At 36.6% G+C, this 22,155-nt stretch overlaps 1 protein-coding gene across 5 annotated transcripts in view; it reads left to right on the top strand.

The window, feature by feature from the left end:
• LOC306850113 (intraflagellar transport protein 43 homolog A-like) overlaps positions 1 to 18,479 on the top strand; it is a 34,715-nt gene extending 16,236 nt beyond the window's left edge. For 2 of the 5 annotated variants that reach the window (XM_079385562.1, XM_079385559.1), the window contains exons 3-9: positions 1,784 to 1,854; positions 5,694 to 5,729; positions 6,879 to 6,925; positions 15,129 to 15,201; positions 15,299 to 15,374; positions 15,599 to 15,661; positions 17,632 to 18,323. In XM_079385562.1, the coding sequence (XP_079241688.1) occupies positions 1,784 to 1,854; positions 5,694 to 5,729; positions 6,879 to 6,925; positions 15,129 to 15,201; positions 15,299 to 15,374; positions 15,599 to 15,661; positions 17,632 to 17,742 (477 nt within the window). In that variant the 3' untranslated portion in view covers positions 17,743 to 18,323. Of the gene's footprint in view, positions 1 to 1,783; positions 1,855 to 5,693; positions 5,730 to 6,878; positions 6,926 to 15,128; positions 15,202 to 15,298; positions 15,375 to 15,598; positions 15,662 to 15,789; positions 16,292 to 17,612 lie in introns of those variants that run through there. The other 3 variants (XM_079385563.1, XM_079385560.1, XM_079385561.1) reach the window with 3 other exon arrangements.
• The last annotated feature ends 3,676 nt before the right edge of the window (positions 18,480 to 22,155 follow it).

Raw genomic sequence — 22,155 nt, 5'->3', positions numbered from 1 at the left:
GCACTCCCGAACACCGTAAGGTAATGTTGTACTTCCGTGTAATCTGCATACATATTTATTTCTGAAATGCTGGAAAGTATTTAAAAGAACAATAGGCCTACTTCATAACTGCTCCACCATTGCGACTGGAAGCAGAAAGAGAAGAAAAGCACGTAAATATTCAAATTTTAAAATGTGTATTATAAACATATATATTGCGTATAATTATATACAACTATATAGTGCGTATTTTCCTATTTTCCTAAACAGGAGATTTAAATAATCAAATAATAAATAGGATTATACATTATAAAATATGCTTGGAATAATAAGAATGTATTTTACATAATAATAAGTATTTTTAAATACATTTTACACTATAATAAGAATACATTTATAAATAAAATTCATTTTATTTACAGCACACAATCATGTGACTGGCCACGTGAGAAGCGCGTTCCCGGGTACGTAGGATCACAGAACTCGCTCCTCCATTGTGAATAAATCACCGTCCAATCCATGAGTTTTTTGTCACTGAGGTGATATGTAAATTAATTTTTTACAAACATCCATATGAGAAACAATTGCCGTCCGAATCGGGCTTATGATAGATACACTGTAAAAAACTCATGGATTGACTAAACTAAAAAGTTCACTTTTTACAGTGCCATTTTCTAAAGAATAAGGTACATTTTCAAATGTATTAGAACACATCTCCTAACCTCCTAATCCACAATGCAATATAATTAAAACATGGTTTAAATATATATATTTTTTATTTAATTCTAATAATAATCAATAATCAGTTTTGTGTAAATTAATGGTGAATAAACTAGCGTTTTGTTTAGTGGTTTTTCAAAGGAATTCTTTGTTTAAAAATAGTAATAAAGTCTATAATTTACTAGGCCTAATGTCGTCCCTTAAAATTTCTGGACACCATTTACTTGCATAGCATAGACTTACAGAGCTGAGAAATTATTCTTGAAATGTTTGTACATGTTCAACAAGAGAATACAGTCATGCATATCTTGGATGGCATGGGGAGAATGTTTTAAATTTGGGTTAACCCTAATGCTCATTGTGCTTCTTGTGTACCCACCAGGTTATGTTGGGAAGGGCAAGCGAGGCGAGCTGTGTGGAATTTACTCAGAAGCAATGCATCCTGGATTTTGCAGTGTCCACTGCATGCAAGTCTATTGTGCTGAATGAATGATTGTACATAATTTGATTAATCAGAAATAAAATCATTTACCCACCCTGAGATTTCAAATTAATACATTGATTTGTGTAACATGTTGTGAAGAACATTTGCTGTAATTTGATTTAAAAACAAATATGCAAAATAAAAAATGTGCAGTACAGGCAAATGGTAACCATTTGTTACCTGTTCTTGGCGTAAGCTCCTCCCACTTGCTGTTCTTGGCGTAAGCTCCTCCCACTTGCAGGTCTCCGGGCTGCAGCGATATCTAATTGGTGTGACCTGGAATGTTACAAAAATCGGGTGGTGTGCATACACTACACGCATACTACTCTGGTGACAAAATCTGCGTCTAATGCACTGTACACAGACCCTCGTGTACGCATAAAAACCGAAGTGTGCTTTGGGCTTAACGTATGGAAAATAGTCATCATAAAAAATCAGTAGACCTCTGATTGGTAGCATACACCTGTCTTTTGCTGATCTTAAAGCTGTTATTTCAGGACACTTTATTAGTAAACTATGATTTTGGTCATACCTGAACTGTTTGCCTGTCTGAGTTAATGATGTGAAGACACACAGCTGTGAATGTGTGTTTGATCTCAGGGACCTCCACCGAAACCGGCCCGTCGGCAGGGAGGATGGGCGGAGGAGAGCACAGGAACCGGATCTGCCAAGTGAGTGGACGCCTCTAGTTTTCTGTCTCCCTCTCTCTGTCTTTCTGAGATGCATAAATGTTCAGCCTTTCTAAAAGCCCACACTGTTCTGTCCCACATACAAACAAACACCCCTCACCCACAGGCAATTAAATGCAAAGATGAGAACGTTCCACACACTGTCTTCACTCGCAAAGCTTTATTAAACAGCAGTGTTTCAGTACAGCATTTTTAAGTGATAAATCCATAAATTATTATACATTTCATGTATCAGACAACGTTTGGACAGCGCACATTATTGTGTGAGCTGTGTTTGTAATGTTGTAGTGTTATCAAGCTGAGTATTTCTTAATATTTTTGTCGAATGCGTGTTCTTTGCTTTAGTTCTTTTCATCAGTGTTAATATCCTCTTGTCTCCGCTCTCATCTATTTGATCTAATTTGAGTTTTTTCATCGCACTTAACAGCTAGAATTACATAAACTGCAGTTATAACTAAATCGAATGCTTGTAAACTGCGTTTGGATTTTTGGAGTAAGGTTTTTTTTTTTCTTTCATTCATTATTATGTCAATCAAATTATAGTGAATCCAGCGTCAGTGCTGTAGGGCTTGTTGTGGGCCCCTAGAATCCCATTAGCTCCGGCCCTGCTGCAGTGAGGGTCAGTCGCCACATGATGGTGTCATTTCCTGTTACATGAGTTTTACTGGACCGACCAGAATTATCATGATCACTCCTTCTGCTAGCGTTTATTTCAGTAATTCACCTGTAAACACTAATGTAAGAACTCAGAAACACCCATATAAAGTTTTTGATAAATATGCACATATCTTCACCATTCTGAATGAATTAAATCCAGCTACAAATTCTGAATGTATATGCACCCTGAAGTCAACCAAACATTCATATATTCTGAACACAATTTCTGTGCATGTGGAGAGCAGCCATACCATAACACTGAAAAGTCCTGTTAATCCTATCAGAGAAAACCACAGAATCAACTGTATAAAGAAGAGCGCTACATTTATTTCACAAAACCGACAGAAGCAGTCATTACTCCAGTCTTAAGTGACACATGATCTTCAGAAATCATTCTATATGCAGATCTGCTCAGGAAACATTTCTGATTATTGTCAATGTTGAAAACAGTTGTGCCGCACAATATTTCTGTGGAAACTGTCATACATTTTATTTTTCAGTATTCACATATGAATAGATTTATTTGAAATATTTTATAACATTATACATGCATTCCTTTCTTAAAAAAAAATACTAATAATAAAAAATAAATAAATACAATTTGACCTCAGACTTTTAAACGCTAGTCAATTTAAGGTTAAAAGAAAGAAGTACAAGACAAGAAACAACATTTGTTTTACAGATTGATCTTTTTAAATTTATGGTGAATAAAAACCTATTTATGCATGCAGTAAATGTGCATACTGTGCACAGTAGACATACTGTACACCGGAGAAATGTTAGTATGTTAGCACGGCCTTTGGCTCAGTTAGTGGGGAATGAAGCAAACTCTACACGTCTCAAAGGAAAGGTCAAAGTGTCTCTTCTGCGCGTCTGCCAAACTTATCTTGATTCTCTCGGCTGGGAGGTGTTAAAGGGCTTCTCGACGCATTGATTCTCCTTCTGAAACAAAGTAATCGTCCCCTCTGAAGAAGACAAGGACTTTTTCTTCATCTCAATGTCACCCCTCGTGCTCAATCACCGGCGCTCTGTTCCCGCTAATCCCACAGCAGAAATCCCGGGATTTGCAGATCTATCACTCCTAATTGACACTAAATGATCTGTCAGTTTATTGATGAAGCTTTGAAGCCAAGTTGTCACAATATATTTTATCCTGAACAACTTTTTCCAGACAGTTTTACTGTGTTAATGGCGCCGTTACACGGGTCTTAATGGAGAGTGGTGTAATGGGTCTTAAACAGCATGAGAGAGGACGGGGCCGCGTGTCAAGGGCCGGACACGCTAACACCCGTGATTATCAGCATCTGCATTACTGTTTACACATTCCTTTATTACCCTGTAGTGCTCCTAAGGTTACAAAAGCTCAATTTGACACAGAAATGCAGTATCCAAGCTTTTGGGAAGCAGTTGCATTGTATAATGAACACAGCTCAATCTCTGAATACACAGTAGCTTCAGGATATCAGTTCATTATCAAACTAGATTTGATCTTTTAATTGTTTATTATCTTGGGGTTAGCATAAAACTTCGACTTGAATGCTTTATGTTAAAGGCTTTATGAGATGCACATTGTTGTCAGGATCCATTAGGTGGCGCTCAACACCAGCAAAACCCAGCCTGTATATCACATTAACCCTGTACAGCCTGACATAAGAAAAATATAATTCTTTGAAATGGAACAATTTATTGAACCTTTAGACTAAAAATCTAAAACAAAATGTTTGCATATGTGTTTTTTGTTGATCCATCAGGCTTTTATGGCTCATTTGTGACCCTGGAGCACAAAAGCAGTTTTAAGTCACTGGGTATATTTGTAGCAATAGCCAAAAATATATTGTATGGCTCAAAAATCATTAGGCCATTAAGTAAAGATCATGTTCCATGAAGATATTTTGTAAATTTCTTACCGTCAATATATCAAAACTTAATTTTTGATTAGTAATATGTATTGCTAAGAACTTAATTTGAACAACTTTAAAGGAGATTTTCTCAATATTTAGATTTTTTTGCACCCTCAGATTCCAGATTTTCAAATAGTTGCATCTCAGACAAATATTGTCCAAACAAACCATACATCATTTACGTATTCAGCTTTCAGATGATGTATAAATCTCAATTTTGAAAAATTGACACTTAAGACTTAAGGTTTTGTAGTACTGGGTCACATATAGTCTGATATAGTGAGAATATGAAGGAAATATATGATAAATCTTATTTAGACTAAAAAAACAAAAACAAAAAAACACTTTGGTGCAAATGCTGATATTTATACGAAGAAATGCTGCTGCTTGCACTGTAAATCACTGAGATTTTTATAAGTGTACTGACATAAAATTATATAAATATCAGTGGTTATTCTATATCTCCAATAATATGCATCAGTAAGCTGAGATTGAACATATAGTGCACCAAACATATAATGCAATGCTGATTGAGAGATGAAGAAATAAACGCTCCTCAGAAGATGTGAGATGAAGATCATTCCTCCGCTGAGGAACAGTGAAAGTAAAGCTTCTGGAAACAAACGCTCCTCAAAAGATCCTGATGATCAGATTTGAGACGCACTGATTTTTCTAGAAAATGATTGATGGAGAATCAAGTAAAGCTGAGCTGCTTCAGTCCTGTAAGAGTTCATCTGGAGATATGACTGCAGTTATTCTGACGTTAACTTGATCAAAATCAGTCAAGATTTGACAGAAAAAGACACTGAAGCAGCAGCTGAAGCTGGACGTTTCTACAATTAAACTAAAAGAGCTTTTACTGGATAAAACACTCTAAACTATCAGACGACAGAAGAGATGGAGATTGAGTGTGACACAGGTTTAACAGCAAAGTTTTGATCATGTTAATCATTTCAAGACTTTAAAAATGTGTGTATCAAATATGGTACAGTAGGTCTTATAGGGTTAATGTATACCTGCAATAAAGGGCCTCATCTATTTTTATTTTCAAGGTTCCTCTCTGTTTAAACAGTGTGCAAATGATTTTTCACCACATTAATAAATGATTATTTTCAAATGAAAGACATTAATGAATGCTGTTATTCCAGCTGGTTAAATTATGCAGTGTGTTGTATATGAGGGACTCGGTGGGAGAGCACGATACAGTAGACATGCAGACTGAGCAGATGAGCTGTGATTGTTGATTTGTGATGTCCTCCACAGGTCCGGACGACGGCCGGCCGCTGAAGAGCTGGAGGAGTGAGTTTCCACCTTTACTGTTTCAGTCTGACACGCAGTGATTAGGAACGGGAATGCTTGTTTATGCTCTTGATTTAAGGAGGAAATTACCATCGTACTGAAATTGTCCTTGGTTAATGCGAGAACAATCACTCTGATTAAAAGAGTTTACATATATGACCTGCGGTTAGGGACTAGATCACGAGCGCCGTCACCACTAGGACTGGACCGTATATCACAATATTCACATTATATTCACAGTGATTTGTTGAACATTATTTTATTTGTCCTTTAATTTTCTTAAAGATTGTTGTTACACCTTGTCTTGTGACTGGCAAGTATAAAAATGTTTACATTTATTAACAATAGTTAATGCATTTGTGAAAATGTCATGAACTATCAATGAGTAATCCATTATTATCAATTATTAATCTTTTTTAAATGCTAGTTAATTAAAATAGTATTCTTCATTATTTGTTATGGAAGCTTGTTTTCGCCATTGAATAAAAAATAAAGATAATTGCAACTTTTTATCTCAAAATTCTAACTGTTATTCTTGCATTTCTAACTTTATATAGCAAATATATAAGCACCAACTTATCTACTTTTTTTATTTTTATCGAAATCTCACAATTCTAAGTTTTTTTCCCTCAGAATTGCAGTAAAAAGGTCAGAATTGTGAGAGAAAAAGTTGCAAAAAAAAGTTTTCCATCAGTTTTTTCATCTCATGGTGGAAACAAGCTTCTGTAATTTGTTCATGTTTACTCTCAGTGCATTAACTAATGTTAACAAATGAAACCTTATTATAAAGTGTAACCAAAGTGTTAAATGTCAAGTATTTAATTCCTGCACCATTACCAGGACCAAACGCTGCAAACCAAATACAAAATAATAATTATTCTCACACAGGTTTCCTCAACACTTCCATCTGCCATTACATGTTATTGTCTAAACACTTAAACTTTAACTCTTGAAATGAATCTGTTTGGCTGCAATGGCTGTTTAGTTAATATGATGGATCACCTTATTGAAAAATAAGCCATTAGTAAATGCGTAAATTTCAAGGTATGTTTTTTGAGCTCAGGAGCTGGACCGAAGTGTGTGTGTGTTGGATGGAGTATTTGTCCCTGATCTCTTGTGTTTAACATGTTGTCTGGTCCCTGTCTGAAGCCGGCGACTGAGGCCACAAACCCCCGAGGGCTCTGACAATGAAAGTGGTGAGTAGATGATTCCCGCGAGCTCTGTTTCACTTCAAACACTTTTACTCTGTTTAACAGACAGCAGCGCCACAGTTTATGAAATTCAGACAAAATTCATGCTAATGGCTGATCATTTATTGTATGCCATTCCAGAAGGGTGCTGGATAAAGCAGCTCATTCAGTGAGAGTCCAGCTGCTGTGATTGATAAAGTCTACACATTCATAAACGTTATTTCATGAGATACAAACACACTTACAGTACACTAGGCTTAAAAGACCTGATAGTGTGAGGCTCAGAAACATGATCTTCAGGCCATATGCTGCTCTCACTTACAGTCTCAAATAATAACAAAAAGTATTAAAAAATACAATCTTTTTTTTTTAAATCGAAGGATTATGCAGATTTAAACGCACTGGATACAGTTGCCAGAATATTCATTAAATGACATTCAAAAACATCAGTATAGATATACAAGCTATTATATTTATACTGATTGAGCATCCTAAAAACAACCTAGCAATATTAGATAACAGAAATTGTATGATTGTTAATTTTAGGAATTAAAGTCCAAATATCAATGTTAGTAGAATAAATAAATAAACAGTGTGCACTATTTTCTGTTACCTGCTCAAAGATATTCCTGTTTAACTGTCAGCAAAGGTCCAGCAGAGAATGCATTTTACTTTTGACAGCTTCAGGGCTTTTGTGAAAACTACAGATTGTACTTCTGCATTTTTGTATTCCCAAACCCAGTGCATTGTGGGTGTTGAAGTTCTTCTACTTTTTTGCACCACAACCCATCTCTGTTTTCTGTAGTCATTTAACACTGATTTAAAAAAAAAAAAGATTTCTACTGCATACACAGAAGTTTGATTAAAACTCCATCTTGTAAGCTGGGAATTACCACTTTACCTATTCAGAAAAGAGAAATACTGCTGAAAAAAAGGGGAATTGTGATGTGAAATGCTCCCTTTGCACTTTCACCATCTGTGTTTCTGAAGACACTCTGAAAGAGAAATGTGACAACAGCAAACATAGGGAGTCAGTTTCAGAAATATCACTACGCCGAACCAGTTTGGATGGTCGGCACTGACATGTCAAGACATACTTTACCTCCTTTAGTGTCGTCATCATACAAACACGCTTCACACATCACAGCTCTCATCTGTTTCCAGGGTTATTATTCATAACTAAAACTAAAACCTTGAAAAAAATCCATTGCTTGAAATAAAATAAACAGTAACTGAAATAAAATAAAGTATAAAAAACTACAACATTCACCATTTTTTAAGTACTAAAACTAAATAAACTAAAAATAGCTAAAAAATAACTTGAAATGAGCATGTAAAAATGCTTAAGCTAATAATTTTTTTTAAAACACAACATTACTAAAACTGTATTTACTAAACTAAATGAAAACATGGCATCTTATAACTAGTTGGTGCCAAATTCACCGCCGCAGTGCTTGTGATTGTAGATGGTTGCTAGGGTTTTGTGATGCAGTTGCTAAGGTGTTCTAGCTGGTTGCTAGGTGGTTTCTTACTACTCAAAAAAGCCTCAGATCTTCCTTTGGTCTTGGGTCCTTCCTTTAATATAAGTCTGTGGAATTTGATCATTCACCATGTGAAAACATCAGGAGGGACAAACAGAAATGTGATTATTATGCTTATTATTATCATCAGTGTCAGTAATAGATTCATACTATGTATGTTGTGTACTCTAGTGTGGTCAAATGATTATTTAGCTTCTGTTTTACAAAGTATTAATATAACAGTTATTGGTTGTCAGAATCTCTGAACCTGACTTCATGTGCTCATATTCTCAGTATGAACCTCTTTCATGGAAAAGCTGCTCAAACTCATGAATAAATAAGAAAATAACATCATCTAGAGCCGTGACACATGACTTTTTGATAGAATCAGCATCGAACATCAGTTTCTGGTGCACATCATTGTCGGTTCCCTCTCGACCTGGTGTCACAGGTGGCATCGCGACCTCATTTAAAAACCGTTGTTTTCTCTCGCCGCTTAATCATGGCGTTTGCATACCGAGAGCTTTACCTCGCCGTGCTTCACATTGAACTTTGGCCCATTTGTGTCGATGGTGCATTATTCGGAAAAGTTGAGATCCAGTAGAGCGTTAGTGAAGGCTGGACATAGAGGCTTTTTGATGTCATTGCACTAAGACCATTAAATTTGACTGGGGGTCCGCGGGGGCCCGAATCTGCTGAACGCACTGCTTTAGAAATGAGGAGACGGTGTCACCTCGTGCTCATGAATATGAAGCAGTGCTCGTGCGTGCCTGCATTTATTTGGATATCAGGAACACAGATGAATCTTGTCAGTGACTAAACGAGGCTGGCATTTTTAATTAGCTTTAATTAAAAATGAGAGAAAAGGAAGAAGTTATCAATGTAGGATAACGGGGCTTGTTACAAGGGTCAGGGAGATGGAACTGAACCTGGCTTTTGTGACAGGATTCAGAAAGTATGAAAGAGAATTAAAAATTACTTCAGAATGACCACATTTATCTCCTTGAGACTTTGAGGAGCATTTTAAGGCATACGCGCTGCTTCATAAGATACTTAGGCAGCTTTGTGGGTATTATTTGTGGAGTAGAATTATTTGTGCAATCCGAGAATGCATGACGCCAAGCTCAGTAAAATAATACCATATTCAATACCAATAACTATTTATTACAAATTGTTCAATGTAATAAAAAAATATTGTTTTGCCCACTATATGCTACTGTTCAAAATAATATATATATATATATATATATATATATATATATATATATATATATATATATATATATATTAAGTCTCTTCTGCTCACCAAGGCTGCATTTATTTGATTTAAAAATACAGTAAAAACAGTAATATTGTGAAATATTATTTCAATTTCAAATAACTGTTTTCTATATGAATATGTGTTAAAGTGTAATTTATTTCTGTGATCTGCAGCTGTATTTTCAGCATCATTACTCCAGTCTTCAGTGTCACATGATCTTCAGAAATCATTCTAATATACTGAATTACTGCTCAACAAACATTTCTGATTATTATCAATGTTGAACACAGTTGTGCTGCAGAAAATTTTTTGGAAACTGTGATGCATTTTGTTTTTGTAACATTATAAATGTGTTTACTGTCACTTTTGATCAATTTAACGCATCCTTGTTGAATCAAAGTATCAATTTATTTTTTAAATCTTACTTTATATTACGTGATGACTAGTGCCAAATATGTTTTCAAATTGTCTCCAAATATGAAAGCATTTAGACATACAGTACATGAATCAAAATGTAATGTATTCCTAATTATTTGAATGTACAGCGATCTTTCAAAGACTGGTTCACACCATACTGACAGACCCTGGCCAGTACCGACAATCACCACATTTTGTCACTGCTCAGACATTCTGCGCTCCATAAACAGATTGAACATGTGAAAGTGAAGTGACATACGGCCAAGTATGGTGACCCATACTCGGAATTCATGCTCTACATTTAACCCATCCAACGTGCACACACACACACACACACACACACACAGCAGTGAACACACACACACCGTGAACACACACAGCAGTGAACACACACAGAGGGTGTTGCTCAAGGGCACCTCAGTCGTGGGATTGAGGGCACCTACAATCCCTGCCGGCCCGAGACTCGAACCCGCAACCTTTGGATTACAAGGCCGACTCTCTAACCATTAGGCCATGACTTCCCCAATTCAGTCAGTGCAATGTGAACTAGCCCAAGAGTTATATAACTAGATTTTTACATTTAAAGGGGTCATCGGATGCCCATTTTCCACAAGTTGATATGATTCTTTAGGGTCTTAATGAAAAGTCTATAACATACTTTGGTTAAAATTTCTCAGTGGTAGTGTAAAAAACACCTTCTTTACCCTGTCAAAATCAGCTCTGTTTTCAGCAAGCCGTTTTTTAGGCCATGTTGCTTTAAATGCTAATGAGCTCTGCTGACCCACCCCTCTCTTCCGTGGAGTGACAAGCAGACTGTAAACTTCAGCCACGAAACTAGCTAACTAGCACATTATTAGGAAAGGCAATTTTCAAAGATTCATAAAAAAACCCTTATTCTCACATCTGCAGATGAAGCTGGATCACGAATGGTTCTCGTGAACATAGATGCATTTATGTAGATCGGGATTGGCGCATTCCCTTCAAAACGAAAGTAATGTTAATCCTCTGCGTCTTCAGCGGCTCAGACGTCGGGAGTAAATGACGACTGCTATATTCATTATTACATCCAACAACAGAACACCTCAATCGCTTAATCAGAGACATTCTTGTCTTCCCTGCACCGGAGTCGACACAATGGCAGACTGATGACCGCTCACTCTGGGCGGGTCTAAGGTAAGACGGTCTTGTCAATCAACTATCATGGGAGCGGTCTGTACAGAACTACGTCAGTCTGACAGGAATCTCAGAACAGCCTAATTTGAGAAAGGGTATTTTAAAATAAGGATTTAAAAAAGAAAACACTGGTTGGACTTTTTATCATTATAGGATGGATGTGTACACACACTTCCAACACATTTATGTTCAAACTACTTGTAAAGTGAATTTTGCATCCGATGACCCCTTTAAAGCATAGTGAATGTGGTTTGCTCATGCATGCAAAACGTTGTGCTGTGGTTGCCAGAGTGTTGGTTTACAGTTGCTAGCATGTTGCTTTGTTGTCACTAGGCTACTCAGAGCGGTTGCTAGGTGCTTCGTTTCTGGCCTCATGTTTCTGTGATGTTCTGGTCTGAATTTGTCTTGGATTCCTCTTTAAATTTGCATCTGTGAATGTAAAGGAAATGTTTTAAGCATTTTTATAACTTTTAACCCTTTAAAGCCTACTGTATCATAGTTGCTATGCAAGTTTCTAAAGCGCCAAATAATCAACATGATCAAAACTTAGCTGTTAAACCTGTGTCACACTCAATCTATTCCAGGTCTTCTGTCGTCTGATTTATAGTTTAGAGTGTTTTATCCAGTAAAAGCTCTTTTAGTGTAATTGTAGAAACGTCCAGCTTCAGCTGCTGCTTCAGTGTCTTTTTCTGTCAAATCTTGACTGATTTTGATCAAGTAAACGTCAGAATAACTGCAGTCATATCTCCAGATGAACTCTTACTGGACTGAAGCAGCTCATGCATTTGTTTCCAGAAACTTTACTTTCACTGTTCCTCAGCGGAGGAATGATCTTCCCAAGCCTCCAAAATTAATTTATAATTTATTATATATTACAACTAATATATAATCTATATTAAATAAACATTTAGCAGAATGTCCGAGCTGCTCTTTTCCAATTAAAAGTGAACTCTTCCTTTACATAATGTAATAATATTTGTTAATGACTTTGTATTCTTGAAAAGTCATAAAGTTGTTATTTAAAAAGTGTTTCCTATACAGAATGTAAAGTTAATGAAGGTTTGTTTTTATAGTTATTGTTCCAGTCATGCCAGTTTTGAACTGATCAGCTTTGAGTGGTCAATGTGACAAAAGTTTTGTTCATGTTTTATTTATCAGCCTCTGGTTTAATTAACAAAGCTTTTCTTTTACTGTCTTAGCACTGTCAGCCTGTGTTTGACGGTGATTGTGTAAACGTGCACTCTCGTGGCACACCTGAACGCACTCCAGCAAAAGTCTGTCCAAAAAAAGGAGAAGGGCTGTGAAAGTTTGTCCTTCTTTGGGAGCGCTGCCACACTCTGTCCTGTCGAGTTTTGCCAATTAAAGTGGGTTCCCACTGTTCCGGGCAGCGGGCATGCGGCTCTTGGCACCGCGGCTCCTGCCAGGGCGCGCCGTGACTTCCGACCCCACACAGATGGGCTCGCAGGCAGGCCTGCGCGCCTGGAGCCCGGCCCGGCCCGAATGGACACGGAGGTCGCCGCTCTGGCCTGAAGGGTGCTGAGGGTGGCCGCCGCTGACAGGGCCCAAATGGTCGGCGCCGGGACGAGCACAAGTGTGTGTCGGGGTGGGGGGGTGCTTTCTGGGGAGCCCCTGGCCGGAGCACCGCCTCACAGCGGGAAGAGATACTGTCTTGATCACTGAATATTCATGGCCGCCTGGTCGCCGTGACAGGGGGCAGCGCGGAAGAGGATGTCAGCGCGAGAGTGAGAGAAACGCAGAGAGGGAGGAAATCAAACGCCAGTTCACACACAATATAAACAGAGCCGCGCCGAGGAGACAGACAGCATCTGTGATGATTGCGGGGATTGTGGGAAATGCTGCAACTCGCTGTAACACCCGGCAGTAGCTGCAGCATATGGCCGAGTGCGTCTCGAGAAAAACTTTATACTGCTTGCGTGGTCGGTTTAAATGCATAATCAGGCTCCAAGATCAACAAAACTGGCTTTGGCGAGTAAATAAATCTGACTGTAATAAACATGTAATTCAATTATAACAAGTCAGTATTTGTAAACTAACTGTTACATTAACTATAGTGTAAATCATCAAATGAATGATTGACACCTGAAGCTTAACATTAGTGTGCTGTGCATGAAAAATTTGATGTGGAAATAGTTTTCACTCATAAATTGCTAGTAATTTTCTCAAATCATTACAGAGAAACTGCAAGTAACACATTGAATTAAACAACATTTTGAAGTAGAAAGACTAAATGTTTTTTTTTTTTTTTTTTTTTGTAAAATGTACTTCAGTAATCTTTGTTTCATTTACAACTTAATGCGTGACTTTATTTCTTAATATGAACAAATGTGACTCTGGACCACAAAACCAGTCATAAGGGTAATTAGCTCTTAGTTCTTAATTAGTTCTTAGCAATGCATATTACTAATCAAAAATTAAGTTTTGATATATTTACAGTAGGAAATGTACAAAATATCTTCATGGAACATGATCTTTACTTAATATCCTAATGATTTTGGCAAAAAAGAAAAATGGATAATTTTGGCCCATTCAATGTATTTTTGGCTATTGATATAAATATACCCCAGCGATTTAAGACTGGTTTTGTGCTCCAGGGTCACAAATATGGAGACATTAAACGGATAGTTCACCCCAAAATGAAAATTCTGTCATTAATTACTCACCCTCATGTCGTTCCAAACCTGTAAGACCTTCTTTCATTTCTAGAGCACAAATTAAGATATTTTTGATGCACTCCGAGAGCTCTCTGATCCTTTGCCAGCAAGGAGATCGTTAAAATAATCCATGTGACTAATAATTTTAATTATTAATTATTTATTTTTATTAAAAAATAATTTTCTGAAGCTACGAGAATACTTTTTGTGCGCAAAGAAAATAAAAATAACTACTTTATTCAACGATTCGTCTCCTCCACATCAACCTATAGCGCAATTTTGGAGAGTATCACATACGTAAACAATGTGTTCTGTGTCAGTAGCACCGTACCAGGATACGTTGTTTACGTTCAGATAAAAGCGTAAACAACGTATCTGTGTACATACGTTGTTTACGTATGTGATACTCTCCAAAATGGCGCTATAGGGTGACGCGGAGGAGATGAAGAATTATTCTCGTAGCTTCATAATTTTACGGTTGAACCCCTGATGTCTCCGAAGATGAACGGAGATCTTACAGGTTTGGAATGAACTATCCCTTTAAGACAAATACTCCATCTCTGTGAGTCAATATAATGCAAGTGAATTGGACCTTCAAATGTGATGCTTCAAAAACCACACAAAGTGAACATGGTGGTAATTTATGCAACCCCAGAGTTGATAAATTAATGTCTTTTAAAGCAAATCTATAGTTGTGTGTGAGTAAAATACTAATATTTTTAACTTTTTTTTTTTTATATATATAAATATAAACCATGGCTTCTGAGTTTATGGCAGCACATTTAAAATATTAGTTGTATTTATTTTTTATCTTATTTTTTAAGACCTTTATTAATCAGCTGGGATCTGAATTGCAGTAGCCGAGGCAAGTTAACTGACATTATCAAGTACGCTGCTGTTTGCAGAATTACCGGACTTGTGTTCACACTCCCGATTTGAACTTGCGAAGTCCGAACTACAAAGGATGCAAGTCTTAAATTTGCGTACTTGGTATTGAGAAATGCAGACCTACTTCAGCAGACTATTTGCCTTTTCTTCACAGTACTTTAGACTGCGATGGAAACGCAGACAGCAACAGGTCTGGGGGGAAAAAGTTCCTGGGAAAAATTGTTCCAGGTAATTTTGGTGGAAAAGCGGCTAAGACACATTTTACCTGAATTTTCTAGACATCCCAGTTATTCCAGACCTGGAGGAGGTTCAAGAAGAAGACCTCATCATGCAGATCGCTGCTCCACCCAGGTATCCTTCAGTCCAAACAATAATCATCAAGAAAACGAACTCTCATGCCTTTGAGATGCTAAAACAGACACGTGTTTATGATCTCTCTTGTCTGCAGTATCCAGGTGAACAGAGTTATGACCTACAGAGACCTGGACAACGACCTCATGAAGTACTCGGCTTTTCAGACCCTGGTGAGACACTCACCCATCATTACCCATCATTCCTTAACAACAAACACTGCTGCTTTGTGTAAATCAAGGATGCTGTAAGGAGCATAAAGCTACTGCCTAATTCATCCTTCACGTCCTACGACGTCTGTTTAGTTTTTTTGACTGACCTGGCATTATATTGCAATGCTTCAGTATTTTCAGTAATGGCTTTGGCTAATGTTTTATCTGTATTGCATGTTTCTCAGGATGGAGAGATTGACCTGAAGCTGCTCACGAAGGTTTTAGCCCCGGAGCAGGAGGTGAGAGAGGTGAGCTCTGTCAGTAAATATAGTGTCTGTCCGGCTCTTTCTAGGCCGTGTAAGAGGGTCAGTCCAACAGATTTATGAAATATACCAGCAGCATTCTTCATCTTATACTGTCCCACAATGTGTTACAGGACAGTTCACCCAGAAATGAGCGCTCTGTCTTCATTTACTCGCCCTCATGTCGTTCCAAACTTGTATGACTTTATTCTGTGGAGCACAAAAGAAGATATTTTGAAGAACCTTCACTCTTCTATATAGAATGACAGTCCATTGTGACGAGGACCAAAAACATCTAAATAATAATAAAAGTGCATATGATTCATGCAAACATGATTAATTAAAAAAAAGCACATTTCTTGTGAAATTATCTATATCCAGATATTAAATAATGAAAAGTAATTAATTATTTAATGTCTGTGTGGTGTTTTAATGGCCATGTCTAGTGCTAAAGAATCTCAATATATTTTTCAGCCTTTTGATGATATTTAGTATGTCTTGTATGTTATGTATTTGTTTTAAATTGATTTTAAATGTTTAGAAGAGAAATCATCATTGAAACCAATAACTCAAAATAAAAACAGTGAAAACAGCATGTTTAACTAAAACTGCAACTATTAAAAGCCATTTTCCATCATTTAAATACACTGTAAAACCTGACAAGTTAAGAATACTCAAAACATTTGAGTAAACAAACTCATTTTTTTTAAGTTAGTAGAGTTTAAAATGATGACAACTGGGGCAGTGCTGAGAGCAATGGGAGCCAAGCCAAACCTTGCTTCCATTGTCCCACGCCACTCATCACAATGATAATTATATACAACCTGCTTCCATCAACAGCACATTCATTCAGATCTTCACACTGGCACATAATAATGTAGTTATCTAAATGACTCACGACAACACTTGCATGTAAACAGTCTAAAACATGCATTATATATAGCTGTCCATCCTCAACCTTACCACAGGCTCTACTCTTCACCACACCGGTAACACTACAAAACTAACATAACAGAAACCTATGTAAATCCTAACATAACACTGCATTTTAGTACTAACTTTATGCTAATCTTGTGCAAAAACACACAAAATAACACTTAATTTCTACATGTATTTGCTTTGTCTGATGCAATGCATGCTGGGAACTAGAAAACGCAATAATTAAGTTCACCTTACTACAACAATATTTTGAGTTTATAGAACTTATTTCAATTAAGTCCAATGAACTTTCATTATTATTTGAGTGAAATTAACTCATTTCATTTCACTGTTCAGTTTTACAGTGAGTTGAAATAGAATAAAATGTAATTGGTAGATTACAAAAAATTTTACAAAATTTTGTAATTGTACAAAAATACTAAAACTGTAACTACAATTAAAATAGCGTTTATAAAATAAAAATAATAAAAATACAAGCTAGAATAAAAATTTAAAAAACTATTATAGTGTTTGTATATATATATATATATATATAAAATACTAAAATAACACTAACATTGCTTTTCACTGTAAATCAATAAAGTGTGAACATTTTTAAGTGATGACAAATTAATAGTTTTGAATCAGATTAATTGAAATCAGTTTGAATGTCAGAGATATTTTGAAGAACCCTCTCTCTTATATACAGTGACATTATTTAAGAGCAAAATGATTAATCAGAATATTTTTTAAAAGCACAATGATTTGCGTACTATATTCTGAGTGTGAGGAAGTGAAATATGGCACACGAGTCATAACATCTACTTTATTCCTATCATTTTTCAATCATTTTGGAGCTTGACACACATGCTAATTATGAACTGTCCTATATATCACATTGTATGGAAATAAAGATTTGTCAGAAAATCTCCTTTTGTGTTCCTCGACAGGAGTGTAAGTAAAAGAGGACAGAAGTGTCATGTTGAGGTGAACTGTTGCTTTAAATGCACTGTATTTCTGCCTCTTTATCTCTCTGAAGCCGATGTGATGGTTTGCAGGAGGACGTGGGCTGGGATTGGGATCATCTGTTCACCGAGGTCTCCTCTGAACTCCAGACGGAATGGGATCAAGGAGAACGGGAAGATCAGTCTCCACTTCCTGTGGCCTGAGGATGGATTTACACGTCATGTGTTCAGATAGGACAATACTGTTAATATTGAATGTGTTTCTTGACGATGGCGTCGTGTCATTGCTTACGTTCTGTGTGTGTTTCTCATTAAGGTTAACCTTGCAAACCCAGCAACATTGCTTTTCTTAACTGGATCAATCTGGAGACATTTGTCACCGTTTGTAGTATCTGGAAGAAAGCGTAAATCCAAGGTTAATGAGTGGGGAAACTAAAATCCAGTTGATTGAGTTAAAATGAACTTTGCACATCCGAACAAGCCGGCCTTATCATTATTGACCACACCATCGACCATCTGAGCTCGTCCTGTTCTCATGAGCTTCATTCCTGCGTTTCTACCACACCGTGTGGATTAACGGCATAACCTGCTTCATTTAAGACAGAATATCTAATATATGCATTTAAATGTCTCTATTTGAAAAATGTACGTCTCATGAAATCATTCATAATCAGCAGTTAAAACTGAAATGTTTCTTTTTTCTGGTAATCAGTATGTATCTTGTATATTATGTATTTGTTTTTAAATGCCTTAAAAGGGGATCCATCATTTTGACGAGTTGATTGAAAATAAAAACAGTAAAACATAGCATGTTTTAAACAGTGCCGTTATTGATAAAATTAATAACATGGTTTCAACTTAAATATAGCTGAAATAGAATAAAATAAAAACAGAAATCTTTAATATCTGAAACACACTGAAACTGAAGTACTGAAATTGCTAAAACTAAAACAGATAAATATAAATTAAAGCAAAATAGAAATATTAAGAAAACTAATGCATAAGCACATAAAATTGCTAAAACAAACTATGATAAAAAAGATAATTTAATACTAGTATAGTTTATAAATAATACTAAAATAACAAATTTTTCACTATAAATGAACACAATGTGAACACTTTTAATGTTTTTTAAGTATTTTATGTTTTAATAATGACAAATGAATAGTTTAATCATAACTCATTATGGGGGAAAACACAAACTTATTTGAGCGAGTTACCAAGGCAACATCTCTCATTTTTGTTTAAAGTTGAAATACTAAAACAAGTAAACCTAAATATAGAAAAAAAAAAAATACTTAAATGACAAAAACACAACACAAGTGCTAAAACTTTCAAATGTAAACAAAGCATAAAATGTAACTTTTTTCCCAAATATGCTATAATAATATATCAAAGGGTAACACTATATTCTGATAGTCCACTTTAGACACTCTACTAACAGTAAGTAACTTTGCAACTACATGTCAACTAGCAGTCATTAGAGTATTAGTAGACTGTCTGCTTAATATCTGCTAACACTTTATTTTGATGGGTCCACACCATACTGACTATCAGAAACTTTGCAAGTGTATGTCAACTTATTCTATTAACCCTAAACCTACCCTAACAGTTAGTAGACATGTAGTTGCAAATAAAGTGTAAAATAAAAATAGTGTAACCTATCAGAGATACTAAACTAACACTGGCTCAAGGTCTAGCACAACTTTCAAGCGTGATGCAAGACGTTTCTCAAGAACCTGTGATGTACATGAATACAGAAACACACTCTTGCTGTACTTTGTTTCTCTGTCTCTCTCTCTCTCCTCACATGAGCTTTTTTGGGCTCTTTTAATGAATTCTGCCCATATGCCCCGAGCAGCTGCCGCGATGCCCCTTCCTCCCCCCCCCGCCGAGCTGTGAAGTGCCCATCCATGTACAGACAACCTCTAGCTGTCTCTCTCAGGGATGCCAGCGCCTGGCACCGCTCTCACAGCCAGTTTAGGAGGCGGCCGCTCAGATTAAAGCCCTGTGATAGCGGGTAACTGACCCGCCTCAACCAAACGCTCCCATAACCGACCCGTCGGACTGAGGATTAGGTGACAGCGAGAGAGATGCTTGGCATGAGACTGAGTCCAGCTCCTCAAAGTCACCTCTCTCTCTCTCTCTCTCTCTCTGTCGTTTTATCTCTCTCCATCTTGCTTTCTGTGCAGCTCCACTGTATCTCTCCTCAAGATTATGGCTTATTATAGAGATACAGCAGCAAAATATGATCATTCTGTCATCAGTTACTACCCTCATGTTGTTCAAAACCTGTGTGACTTTTAACCCTATGAAAGCTACTGTATATCTAATACTCAAATTTCTAAGGCCTCAACGTGATCAAAACTTTGCTGTTAAACCTGTGTCACTCTCAATCTCCTCCATGTCTTCTGTCTCTGATAGTTTAGAGTGTTTTATCCAGTAAAAGCTCTTTTAGTGTAATTGTAGAAACGTCCAGCTTCAGCTGCTGCTTCAGTGTCTTTTTCTGTCAAATCTTGACTGATTTTGATCAAGTAAACATCAGAATAACTGCAGTCATATCTCCAGATGAACTCTTACTGGACTGAAGCAGCTCAGCTTTACTTGATTCTCCATCAATCATTTTCTAGAAAAATCAGCGCGTCTCAAATCTGATCATCAGGATCTTTTGAGGAGCGTTTGTTTCCAGAAGCTTTACTTTCTCTGTTCCTCAGCGGAGGAATGATCTTCATCTCGCATCTTCTGAGGAGCGCTTATTTCTTCATCTCTCAATCAGCATCGGACTGCATTGCATTATATGTTTGGATCATTTCAATCTCATCTTACTAAGACATATTATTGGAGATATAGAGCGACCACTGATATTTAGATCATTTTATGTCAGTATCTGCTGTAAAGATTATAGATGTTATACTCATAGATTTACAGTACAAGCATCAGAATGTCATCGTATAATTATCAGCATCTGCAACAAATGGCATATTTTTGTTCATTTTGAGTCTCTGAATAAAATTGAGTTGTTCTTTTCCTCCGTATTCTCACTATATCAGACTATATGAGCCATAAAAGTCTGATGGATCAAATATGATACTCAACAAAAACATGCAAACTTGCAACTTTATAAAAACACATGATTGAGATTTGAGAGCAATGCCAGACTGAGGATAAACATACATTTTAGTCTGTTTCTCCCAAAAAGCTCTATGAAATATTGTGATGATATGATGATAGAATTTTTATTTTTAGAACTATTTCTTTGACAAGTGATTGTTTCACGCAAGAGAACTACATTTGATAAACTACAGTACTGTTCAAACATTTGTAGTCAAAATATTTTAAGTCTCTAATACTCACAAGCCCTCATGCCAAAAATGTTTACTATTTCAAATAGCTGTTCTCTGTGAATATATTGTAAAATGTAATTTATTGCTGTGATCATTACTCCAGTCTTCAGTGTCACATGATCTTCAGAAATCATTCTAATATACTGATTTACTGATCAACAAACATTTCTGATTATTATCAATGTTGAACACAGTTGTGCTGCACAATATTTTTGTGGAAACTGATGCATTTTATTTGTCAGGATTCCCAGATAAATAGAAAGTTCAAAAGAACAGCATTTATTTGCAATAGAAATCTTTTGTAACATTATACATGTCTTTACTGTCACTTCTGGTTAATTTAATGCATACTTGATGAAGAAAAGAAAACTCTTGACCTATTAATCGGAAGAAGGTCTTTTCCTTCTGTCTCTCATTCTCATAGCTAGTAAAACAAAGCAGGGGAAGTCATACATTTTTATTAAAAATGCCCTCTGGCCCTAAAAGTGAAGCTGCCGGAGCTCCACGGGTCTGGATTCATGTATTTGGATAGAGTCGGATGCTTAATTGTCATTCAGAATGGAGATAATTGGCTTTGATGGCGATCTAATATGTTTGGGTGGTGACAGAAGCTCCTCCATCTTATCTGCTCTCAGTATCGCCCATCCATACGGCTCAGGGCAATATACGGCCGTGTAATTAAAGTGTAAGAAAATGTGCAGATTGAGAGATATGGGAGAGTGAGGGGTGCGGACAGATGTGACCAAGCGTGGAAGTCACGGGATGTTATGAGCACACGCTTATACCTGCCGGACCGCGTGCCGGGCCCTGGGTCCCGACCTCTTATCAGGGGCCGTATTGTTTGATTCCTCACTGGCTTTGGCTACAAGAAAGCACATGACTTCATATGTGTGTAGATACATCAGGGGCATTAATGCACTGAGACTCGTATCATGAAGAATCCAACTGTCCTTGATCTTTAGAGATAATACAGACATTCATTATGGAAACATAATGTACCTTTCAGAACTAAAAAAAAAGAGCATTCATAGAAACTAAACTGTAAAAACAGCTCATTCTGAACTGCTCCAATCACACAGATGAACATTTACACATCAATGCAAGCTTGTGCCGTCCAGTCACAGTGAGTAGATACTTTAATGTGGTAAAGTGTGTGAAAGCTTTAGCTTTTCTTGTATGCTAGAACCCAACGGCTCAAGTTTAAAGTGATTGTTCACCTAAGATTGAAAATACTGTCATCGTTTACTTCTCTTCATGTCCTTGCATGGTTTTC

The sequence above is a fragment of the Barbus barbus genome (genome assembly GCF_936440315.1).
Source record: "Barbus barbus genome assembly, chromosome: 30".
In the NCBI taxonomy this organism is placed as follows: Eukaryota; Metazoa; Chordata; class Actinopteri; order Cypriniformes; family Cyprinidae; genus Barbus; species Barbus barbus.
Note: the sequence above shows the minus strand (reverse complement) of the source record. Positions and strands in the feature narration are given on the sequence as shown.